Source organism: Oncorhynchus kisutch, linkage group LG30 (assembly GCF_002021735.2).
Source record: "Oncorhynchus kisutch isolate 150728-3 linkage group LG30, Okis_V2, whole genome shotgun sequence".
Classification (NCBI taxonomy): Eukaryota; Metazoa; Chordata; class Actinopteri; order Salmoniformes; family Salmonidae; genus Oncorhynchus; species Oncorhynchus kisutch.
In genome coordinates, this window is record NC_034203.2 from 5867025 (window position 1) to 5879505 (window position 12481).

The window sequence follows — 12481 nt, forward strand, 5'->3', positions numbered from 1 at the left end:
TTAGTTTTTATAAATGCAAACTCAATATAATAAGTATTATAATAATTATATTAAAAAGTTTACATTTATAAAAACTAAACTTGACGTGGGTGGGATCTTATTATTTGGTGGGAGCTTAAATTTGTTGTATTTCACACATGTACAAGTTTGTATTATACACGTGTGAATTGGAAATGTGTTCCATATCGATTTTTCACCTAGTCATTAAACTTTTGCGTGAAAACTGGAGCATGCATGTTTTGTGGTATACTGTATACTTTATCCTCAATCATAGCTAGTTAGCTAATGTTATACTACATCCACGGTCAACCTGATGACATCACAATGACGACAAAACGCTTTCCAACAAATTATTTGACTCCTTTAGAAATGTAACTGTATTCATCAGCGCCAATAACAATCCATTGAGTAGCCTAGAACATTCAGTCGGGACTCAAATTTCAAAAACAATATTTGGACGAAAAGTGCAACTAATTTTAAACAACTGTTGCAGTGGCTTAAACGAAGGGATGGAATGGGACAATGCTATGATTCTAAATAGCAGTGTCAAATATCCTCCTCACGCACTTCCATGTTGAGTCTCATTCTCTGCTTTATACACACTAATGATAAACACAGGTAATAATTTCGGAAGGGGGGCTTTTCCGTTTGCGAGAGTGGAGACATCGAATCTGAATTTCCAACAATGAGAGATTTTTGTTCGAGTTAACTGAGATTAGTGACTGAATTTTTCATATACAGTGCATTCAGAAATTATTCAGACCCTTCCCTATTTCCACAATGTTACCTAACAGCCTTAATCTAAAATGGATTAAATAAAATGTTCCTGAATCTACACACAATACCCCAGAATTACAAAGTGAAAACAGGTTTAGACATTTTTGCAAATAAAAAACATACCTTATTTACATAAGTATTCAGACCCTTTGCTATGAGACTGGAAATTGAGCTTAGGTGCATCCTGTTTCCATTGATCATCTTTGAGATTATCCTACAACTTGGAGTCCACCTGTGGTAAATTCAATTGGTTGGACATGATTTGTAAAGGCACACACCTGTCCTACAGTTGACAGAGAATGTCAGAGCAAAAACCAAGCCATGAGGTCAAAGGAATTGTCCGTAGAGCTCCGAGACAGGATTGTGTCGAGGCACGACTAAAACATTTCTGCATCATTGACGGTCCCCAGAAACACAGTTGCCTCCATCATTCTTAAAGGAAAGAAGTTTGGAACCACCAAGACTCTTTCTAGAGCTGAGCAATCGGGGGAGAAGGCCCTTGGTTACAGAGGTGACCAAGAACCTGATTTAAGTGAAAACTAACTAGGCCACTCAGGAACATTCAAAGTCATCTTGGTAAGCATCTACAGAGTATATTTGGCCTTGTGTTTTAGGTTATTGTCTAGCTGAAAGGTGAATTTCTGTTTTTTAATGTTTTTTTTTTGTTAAGGATCCCAATTTCGTTTAAACCTCTAAAGTTGATTGACACTCCCTAGCGTCACACAGTGATACCATTTTGAATATTGAATAGCTCCCCATGTGTTTATTCTAGCGATGTTTCTTGTAACAGCTGCAGCTCAATCCCCTTTTTACAAAGACATAGTTCTTGTGAAAGCAGTCTTTTTCTACACGAGAGGATCCGGACAAGAAAATGTCACGAAATTGTCTAAAACCTGAACCATTTGAGCTACAAACGAATAAGTCCCCACCAACAAAAGGTGACTCTCACGAGCACCAGTGTTGGTTGTTCTGCTCTACATCATCCACAAGCTTTACAGCAGAACTGTCTCGGATGTCGTCATTTCGAAGAGGGTTTCTCCCAAAACCAACTGTCCAGACTGAACCGTTGGAGCGACAACGGTTATTGTCACCAATAAAAAGGGTAGGCTCTCACAAATATGAAATTGGTGGTTGTTTTGCTCTACAAAGCACACACGCTTCAGGGGAGTCGTCTGAAGGTAACCTAGTACCGGGCTGTAGAAATGGAACAGCGTGCATAGGGGGTAAAAAAAAACAAAGGTGTCACGAATAACAGTACCAAAACATGGGTCTAAAAAGTTTTTTTTCCCCTCAGAGTTCTCTCAGATATAGGACAGACACTTCAAAGCTTTATTTCTTATGAATTATTTTTGACCATCTGTGCAATGTGCAAATGTGTCTTTTTTTTATACCTACAGGGGTCCTAAAATTCTAAATCAAATGGCTAAATTATAAATTTTATGACCATCTTAAAAAAAATCTATTTGTTAACTTAGTAGATATTGTGAAACCTTTTAACGTCCACACCCCTATGGAGTACACTACCTTTTGGCCCTGAAATGTATGGATCACACTACCTTTTGGCCCTGAAATGTATGGAGTACACTACATTTGGGCCCTATAGAGAAGTAAGGGAGACCGGGGACAATTGTAACACTGGTCCATTTATTTCAATTGAGGAAGCCTTACTTTTTTTGCCACCTCAGTTTTGATTATTGACCTGTAGAAAATTATGCATGTATCTAAACATATCATTTTTTATCAGTACGATGAGGTATAGTTGATGACAATTATTGTTCTCACAAGATGTATGTTCTCACAAGACTAATTTGGAAAGAGTTCTATGCTTGGGGTTAGGTGTAACGCAATGCTGTACGTCACCCCTTACTTAAAATTATATATGTAATTACATAGACACATTCACACATTTACATCAACTTTGGTAGTGCAACCAAGATAATACTTCAGAAAAATTTACACTTTTTGTAATGCTAATGCAAAATATAATATTTTGGATCCTCAGTTCTGGGCAATATTACACGCTTAACAGATAAAAAGATAATGTCAACTTAGTTTATTTTCATCCAAATATCAGTTCAAAAAAATCATAATATTTCAATTACACCAAATTTTTACCACTGAAGACAGTGTTACAACTGTCCCATACACAACTTACCATGGTCGTTGGTGGCACCGGGAAATACGAGGCCTGGCTAGCAAACCAAACAGCTTGTTAGCTAGCTTGTCAGTTGACTGTTAGCTAGCCAAAAAACTTGTTTTGATCTTATCTGAGGCTTAAAAGTGTAATTATACTTTGATTTAGAGATTAAAACAAATAGTTTTCTAATGCTAATTAGCAAATGCAACAACGACTGATAATGATAGAGCACGTCACAAAAGTACATTTTTGTGTGACATTTTGAAATCACTACAAAGTGTTAAAGTAAATCATATTTTAAGAAACAACTCCAAAATAGTCTCCCCTACACTACCTTTGGGCCCTCTAAAAAAGCTTCATGTAGCATTAACGCTGTAGTGTGGATAAGTGTGTTGAATTAAATGTAACACTATTAGTTGATTTAACACTTGTGATGTTGCTGTGTACCTTTGGGTCCTTTCACTAGCTTGATCTCCATCACCTTCTCAGAGACAGGCTTCCTCCGGCGGACGTAGAGGCGCACCAGCGACCCGGCCTCCTTCAGAGCTTCCACTGCCCGACTGTGGGTCACGTCCCGCACGTCTGCCTCATTCACCCGCAGGATGACGTCGTTGACCCTTCACCGGGGTGAAGAGGAATGACAGTTAAAGCCAGGGTGGGGTCCCATAATCCAATCATAATTTCAGCCAACTCATTACTCAAAGGACAAGTTCAGTATTTTACAACTTAAAGTCAATTGGTTCCTCAGTTTGTAGTGACTGTTCGAAGAAAAACTAACCATGGATTACAGTTTCTATTGGCCATAGACTACTTTCAGGGTGGGGAACCATCCTGTTACGAAAAACTGAACTTCACTTTTAAAGTCTGCAGGTGTAATCCATTATGATGCAGGTATAATGCTTTGTAACACTTGTCATGAGCATGTACGACCTACTCATATTTTCCAGTCACAAGACCTGAAGGTAAATTGCCAACAAAAGATTAAAATGACAAAAACAAAAAATGGAGTAATACACTTACTTTAGGTAAGAGTGGACAGTAAGTGTAAGAACATTGTACTATGTTCATGTATAAAAAGGCCCAGTTGCCCTTTATTTTGGCTACCATGTCTAGAAGAGATCTCAGTGACTTTGAAAGAGTAGTCTCAAAGGAGCATAGGGAGTTTAAAAATGGTGTCTGTCACCAGATCTCAACCCAAATAAACAATTATGGGAGATTATGAAGCGGCACTTGAGACTGTTTTCCAGCACCATAAACAAAACACTGAATGATGGAATTTATTGTGGAAGAATTGTGTCGCATCCCTCCAATAGAGTTCCAGACACTTGCAGAATCTATGCCAAGAAACATTGAAGCTGTTCTGGCAGCTGGTAAGGGCCCAATGTCCTATTAACACACTATGTTGGGGTTTCCTTTATTTTGGCAGTTACGTGTATGTATGTATATAAAATGACTTGAAAATGACCAAGAACATCAGGAAATATCTCAGATCTCTTTACCTTTCCAAATTGACTAGATAAAATGGAACTGACCCTGTACCCCTTTGAGCTTTCTCAAACTTGCGCAACCAAAACCTACATCGGGTGCCATATTTGACCCTCCTCCGTCGATGGAGAATGTCACACTGGCTCACGTCCACTATTGTGACTCTGGCTTATCTTGACACTTGTCAACGGCTGTATTAAGTTCTTCTGCCGGGGACTAGTGTAATATTGATGAGGTGATGAAAGCACCCAAGCACTCTGACCCTGTGGGCGTGTCTGTGGGGTCCACAGGGAAGCTTGTGTCTGTCAGTGACTGTCGGGATATTGAATTATGTTACCTGCCAGGGTGTTACTGTTCAGGGTCGTGTTCATTCGGGCACAATATGAACCCAGGTCTGCAATTTGCGACAGTCACCCTCTCAATGCTCCTCTTTCTATGCTGTGCTAGTAGGCTGCGTGAGTAATATCCTGGGTCCTATCCACACAAACATATTACTCTAAGACCCCAGACAATCTGGGATCATTTAGGGATGCAAAACTGACGGATGTGCACATGATGGCTACACGTTTAAGCAGTGGATCTGCAAGTGCGTAGCCTATAGATCCAAAAGCTGAGACACCGACTCATGCAAGGGTTTGTCTTTATTTTTACAATATTCTACATTGTAGAATATAGTAAAAAAATCATGTAGTAAACAAAGCAGTCATGTAGTAACCAAAAATGTGTTAACCTTTCTAGGGTAGGTGGGACAACAGCGTCCCACCTGGCCAACATCCAGTGAAATTACAGAGCGCGAAATTCAAAAACACTAAATTCAAATATTTAACATTCTTGAAAATATATGCGTTATACATCAAAATAAAGCTTAACTTCTTGTTAATCCAGCCGCCGTGTCAGATTTCAAAAAGACTTTAAGGCGTAAGCAACCCATGCGATTATCTGAGGACAGCGCCCCGCTTCCAAACACATGAAAATCATATTTCAACCAGGCAGGTGCGACACAAGTCAGAAATAGCAATATAAAAAAATGCCTTACCTTTGATGATCTTCTTCTGTTGGCACTCCAAAAGGTCCAAGTTACATCAAAAATGGTCCCTTTGTTCGATAATTGTCCTTTATTTCCATAAAAACTCAGTTTAGCTGGAGCGCTTCAGTCAATAATCCACCCATTTTCCCTCCTTCAAAATGCAAACAAAATGAACCCCAAAAATTACTAATAAACTTTTCCAAACAAGTCAAACATTTAGAATCAACCCTTAGGTCTCCTAATACGCAAATCAAATAAATGATACAATTTAAGAGGGAGAATCGTTATTGTCTTTAAAACAATACCAAAGAACGCGCTTTCTTCCAAGCGCTTGGAACTACAACAGCAAAAATGGGAGCCACCTAGAAAAACTACAATTTCTGGCTAATTTTTCCAAAAACCAGCCTGAAACTTATTCTAAAGACTGTTGACATCTAGTGGAAGACCTAGGAACTGCAATATGGGAGTAAAAAGTGGTAAGCTGAAATTATTTTGGGGGGGGATGGTTTGTCCTCAGGTTTTGCCTGCCATATCAGTTCTGTTATACTCAGACATTATTTTAACAGTTTTAGAAACTTTAGTGTTTTCTATGCACATCTACCAATTATATGCATATCCTAGCTTCTGGGCCTGAATAACAGGCAGTTAGTTTACTTTGTGCACACTTTTCATCCGAATGTCAAAATACTGCCCGCTACCCCAAAGGGGTAGGGGGGTAAGCTTTCATTGGAAACAATGAAAGCTTACCTTAGTGGTCAAATGATTGCGTTCACCAAAGATAAAAATGACAACAAAAAATGAAGACGTTTACAGAACGTATCCTGAGCATAGACAGGCAATATGCTCTTCAAAAAACACCCTGTGAAATACTAGCTCACCAACTATGTCAATCTGCCACATTGCATACAATTGCACAAATAAATGACAATGATGGTATGCCCACCTCTGACAACAATGAAATAGACAATGTCAAAAACGTATATTCTAATTTATATCCATCAGAATACATTGGAAACACTCCACTAATTGAAGAACACCACCCACCGCTTCCGAGTATATTACTCGCCAATGTCCAGTCTCTAGATAACAAGGTAGACAAAATTAAGGCAAGGGTTGCCTTCCAGAGAGACATCTGGGATTGTAACATTCTGTTTCACGGAAACATGGCTCACTCAGGATATGTTGTCGGAGTCGGTACAGCCACCGGATTTCTTTATGCGTCACGCCGACAGAAATAAACATCTCTCTGGGAAGGAGGAGGGCGGGGGTGTATGCTTCATGATTAACGACTCATGGTGTAGCCGTAACAACATACAGGAACTCAAGTCCTTTTGTTCACCTGACCAAGAATTCCTTACAATCAAATGCAGACCATACTATCTCACAAGATAATTATCTTTGGTTATCACAGCCGTGTATATCCCGCCTCAAGCCAATACCCCGACGGCCCTCAATGAACTTCACTGGACTCTATGCAAACTGGAAACCATATATCTCGAGGCACCATTTATTAAAGCTGGGATTTTAACAAAGCAAATTTGAGAACAAGGCTACCTAAATTCTATCAGCATATTGATTGTAGCACTCATGTGGGCAATACTCTGGATCACGGCTACTCTAACTTCCGCGAAGCATACAAGTCCCTCCCCCACCCTCTTTTCTGCAAATCCGACCATGACTCTATTTTGCTCCTACCGTCCCTATAGGCAGAAAATCAAACAGGATGCACCCGTGACTGGACCTATCCAACTACTGCATTTAACAATGGAAAAATGACTGGGAATATGGCCAATTTTAAACAGTGTAGTTATTCCCTCCGCAAAGCAATCAAACAAGCGAAATGTCGGCATAGGGACAAAGTGGAGTTGCATTTCAACGGCTCAGACAAATGTGGTAGGGTCTAGAGGCAATTACGGACTACAAAAAGAAAATTCACCACGTCACGGACAAGGACGTCTTGCTTCCAGACTAAACATCTTCTTTGCTTGCTTTACGGATAATACAGTGCCACCGACATGGCCCGCTACCAAGGACTGCAGTCTCCACCCCTCTCCTTCTCCGTGGCTGACGTGAGTAAGACATTTACACGCGTTAACCCTCGCAAGGCCCAGACGGCATCACTAGCCGTGTCCTCAAAGCATGCACAGACCAGCTGGTGTGTTTATGGACATATTCAATCTCTCCCTATCCCAGCCTGCTGTCCCCACATGCTTCAAGATGGCAACCAATGTTCCTGTACCAATGAAGGCAAAGATAACTAAACTAAATTACGATTGCCCTGTAGCACTCATTTCTGTCATCATGAAGTGCTTTGAGATACTAGTCAAGGATCATATCACCTCCACCTTACCTGTCACCCAAGACACACTTCAAGTTGCATACTGCCCCAATAGGTCCACAGACGATGCAATCGCCATCACACTGGCCTATCCCATCTGGACAAGACGAATACCTATGTAAGAATGCTGTTCATTGACTACAGCTCACCATAGTACCCTCCAAGTTCAACATTAAGCTTGAGGACCTGGGTCTCAACTAGAGGTCGACTGATTAATCGGAATGGGTGATTAATTAGGGCCGATTTCAAGTTTTCATAACTATCGGAAATATATATATATTTTTTACACCTTTATTTAACTAGGCAAGTCAGTTAAGAACACATTCTTATCTTCAATGACAGCCTAGGAACAGTGGGTTAACTGCCTTGATCAGGGGCAGAATGACAGATTTTCACCTTGTCAGCTCGGGGGATCCAATCTTGCAAACTTAACTAGTACAACGCAATAACGACCTGCCTCTTTCTCGTTGCACTCCACAAGGAGGCTGCCTGTTATGCGAATGCAGTAAGCCAAGGTAAGTTGCTAGCTAGCATTAAACTTATAAAAAACAATCAATCATAATCACTAGTTAAATACACATGGTTGATGATATTAGATATTATCTAGCGTTTCCTGCTATTGCATATAATCTGACTGAGCGGTGGTAGGCAGAAGCAGGCGTGTAAACATTCATTCAAACAGCACTTTTGTGTGTTTTGCCAGCAGCTCTTCGTTGTGCGTCAAGCATTGCGCTGTTTATGACTTCAAGCCTATCAACTCCCGAGATGAGGCTCGTGTAACCGAAGTGAAATGGCTAGCTAGTTAGCGTGCGCTAATTGTCGTTGTGTTGCTGGTTCGAGCCCAGGGAGGAGCGAGGAGAGGGACGGAAGCTATACTGTTACACTGGCAATACTAAAGTGCCTATAAGAAGATCCAATAGTCAAAGGTTAATGAAATACAAATGGTATAGAGGGAAATAGTCCTAAAATTCCTATAATAACTACAACCTAAAACTTCTTACCTGGGAATATTGAAGACTCATGTTAAAAGGAACCACCAGCTTTCATTTGTTCTCATGTTCTGAGCAAGGAACTGAAATGTTAGCTTTCTTACATGGCACATATTTTACATGGCACATATTGCACTTTTACTTCTCCAATACTTTGTTTTTACATTATTTAAACCAAATTGAACATGTTTCATTATTTACTTGAGGCTAAATTGATTTTATTGATGTATTATACGAAGTTAAAATAAGTGTTCATTCAGTATTGTTGTAATTGTCATTATTAAATTACATTTTTTTTTTTATCGGCCGATTAATCGGTATCGGCTTTTATGGTCCTCCAATAATCGGTATCGGCGTTGAAAAATCATAATCGGTCGACCTCTAGTCTCAACCCCGCCCTGTACAATTGGGTCCTGGACACCCTGACAGGCAGCTCCAGGCGGTGAAGGTAGGAAACAACATCTCCACTTCGCTGATCCTCAACACTGGGGCCCCACAAGGGTCTGTGCTCAGCCCCCTCCTGTACATCCTGTTCACCCGTGACTGCATGGCCATGCATGTCTCCAACTCAATCATCAAGTTTGCAGACACAGTAGTGGACTTGCTTACCAACAACGACGAGACAGCCTACAGGGAGGAGGTGAGGGCACTCGGAGTGTGGTGTCAGGAAAACAACCTCATACTCAACGTCAACAAAACAAACGAGATGATCATGGACTTCAGGAAACTGCAGAGGGAGCACTCCCCTATTCACATCGACTGGAAAGCAGTGGAGAAGGTGGAAAGTTAAGATCCCGGCGTACACATCACGGACAAACTGAAATGGTCCACCCACACAGACAGTGTGGCGCAGGAGGCTGAAGAAATTTGTCTCACAAACTTTTACAGATGCACAATTGAGAGCATCCTGTCGGGCTGTATCACCGCCTGGTAGGGCAACTGCACCGTCCACAACTGCAAGGCTCTCCAGAGGCTGGTGCTGTCTGTAAAACACATCACCGGGGGCAAACTACCTGCCCTCCAGGACACCTACAGCACCCGATGTCACAGGAAGACCAAAAAAATCATCAAGGACAACAACTACCCGAGCCACTGCCTGTTCACCCCACTACCATCCAGAAGGTGAGGTCAGTACAGGTGCAGGTGCATCAAAGCTGGGACCGAGAGTCTGAAAAACAGCTTCTAATCTCAAGGCCATCAGACTGTTAAACAGCCATCACTGACACAGAGAGGCTGCTACCTACTGTCATGTCGTGGCCCTCTTTGGGTATAACTAGTGGCTTCCCCCTCTCTCCCTCCTACACCCAGGTTCTGTTATTCCAGGTTGTAAATTCCTGGAGGAGACTCTCTCCTCCTGGCCATGCAGTATAGAGAGAGAGTTTCACAGTAGAACAAATGAACTTCTTCTACATCACACAACTTGAGAACTGAACAATATCCATGTATTGGAGAATGTGTAAACGGTTGTTGGAGAAGCCAGCTACGACCCGGTCCGTTTTGTTTCATAATTGTGATCTCATGAAAGACAATACAGCCACATAACCATAACTCTGTTATACAGGTGCCTCCGTTATGAGGTTTGCATCTAATTATTGTATAAAATGAACGAGTAAAGATGAAACTATTTGTAAAATCAATCAAGGTGATGTTAAACCTTTTAATGAAAGAGAATTGTATTCCCTTTAAAGTACCACGTGGAGCATTGTAAGGCGGGAAATGGTTAAACTCTGAGACTATCGATCCCAACAGAATAAGAGCAAATCTTAGATACTAATTACTAGTCTGCAGCTAGAAATTATGTCAACCTGGGGTGCGAAGACCGACAACTGCTAAAACATCTATTTCTATAAGAACATTTCTGAATGGTACTCTGAAGTATCCATTCTAACCATGAAAGACTTCAGGGAAGCAGAAGTAGAGATCCAATAGAGATCACGATGACACACTGAGCGTAAATATATATTGATTGCAATTATTCCTGAATAAATGAGCGTTCATGTGCAAAGGATTAGCATTTCAATTAATATAATTATCAACTGTGTAGTGACTCCTTTTTGTCTTTCCCGTCCTTCTCAGTCCACACCCACTTCCCTTTGATCGCCAAGCCGTCATATCGGCTTAGTCCACTAGCGAACCTCCCCTATCATTTCCTTGTAACCATATCTACTGTTCGTGTGTTTATGCATTCTGTGATTATTTAGTTTGTAAATCAATTATTAAGACAATTGATGTATGGATGATTCATAATAAAGGCTGGGTTCGTGCAGATGTACGACGTTTGGAATGAGACTAACGTGAGTTAAAGAATAATTCATTCATAATCACGTAATAATTACAGAGAATTGATTTAATAAAATAACAGTCTTCACTTTAATGACGCCAAAGACAACATATGACGCCCCGTGCGAGGAATCTTAAATAGAATTGGACTTTGCTGTTGAATTTTATATATATATATATATATATATATATATATATATATATATATATATATAAATATTGTGCAAACAGAATAGTACAAACAGACTGCTTTGTATACAAATTGGTTGCGTGTGTGTTTCCATTTGAACAAGCTATTTAGAAGCGCCAACCGGTCGTGTGTCGATAGTCAGAGCAATCAATTGTAAATTCCAGATTAGTCCGCTAGGCCAAAATATTAATTTCTAGAGCAATGGCATAGAGCCAGTAAGGTTAGACATTAGAGGATAGATCTGTTCGGCGTCCGAGCCGAAGTATTCTGTCCGCCTACTGTGCTAAGCCAGTGTGGGTAGGCCACAGGCATACCTGTATTTACGTACTGTGACGCTCCGGTCAACATCATGCTAGCAAAGTATGCCGAATGGGCTAATGTGAGATGTCACTAGTTAAACCCCCCCCTTTCCATGGTGAAGGGGACTCTATTTTGTGCTTGGAAGTGAGATTTCTGTACAAAGTAGGATTAGCTTGCACGAGAGGCTAAGCTAACAAAGGGAAACAGTATTTTCTTTTTCCTGTGTCACGTTGAAATTCATCCGCCTTGCGCGACAGAAGTCCCATCCTTTGTACTTCCGTTGGAATTCAGCTTTCTGCGATCCCTGGGGGTGAAGAATCGCCAGTATATTTCTTGAAAAATAATTAGGTGACACCCAAACCTGGATCATGTTAAGATATCCAGTCAATTGCGATAATCGGACTAAATCTGGAATTTACAACTGATTGTTGGCGCTTATAAATAGCTTGTTCAAATGGAAACACACGCAACCAATTTGTATACAAAGCAGTCTGTTTGTAGTCTGTTTGTACTATTCTGTTTGCACAATTTATATTTATATATATAAAATTCAACAGCAAAGTCCAATTCTATTTTAGATTCCTCGCACGGGGCGTCATAATATGTTGTGCCTTTGGCATCATTAAAGTGAACTATTATTTTATCAAATCAATTCTCTGTAAATATTATTACGTGATTAACCTGTTATGGCTGCAATCCCCCTATCGGGATAAGTGTCATCAACAACCGCTGAATAGCATAGCGCTACATACAATAAATATTACTATAAATATTTATATTCATGAAAACACAGCTTAGCCTTTTGTTAATCCACCTGTCGTGTCAGATTTTGAAATGACGCTTTACAGCGAAAGCAATCCAAGCGTTTGTGTAAGTTTATCGATCGTACGATAAAACATTAAGTACACTTAGCATCAGGTAGCTCGGTCACAAAAATCTGAAAAGCAATTAAATTAAT

General features: G+C 40.4%; 1 protein-coding gene across 20 annotated transcripts in view; it reads right to left on the bottom strand.

The window, feature by feature from the left end:
* dlg1b (discs large MAGUK scaffold protein 1b) overlaps positions 1-12481 on the bottom strand; it is a 242222-nt gene that overhangs the window by 87979 nt on the left and 141762 nt on the right. For all 20 annotated transcript variants that reach the window (XM_020467259.2, XM_031810895.1, XM_031810894.1 and 17 more), the window contains one exon: positions 3362-3531. In XM_020467259.2, the coding sequence (XP_020322848.1) occupies positions 3362-3531 (170 nt within the window). The remainder of the gene's footprint in view (positions 1-3361; positions 3532-12481) is intronic.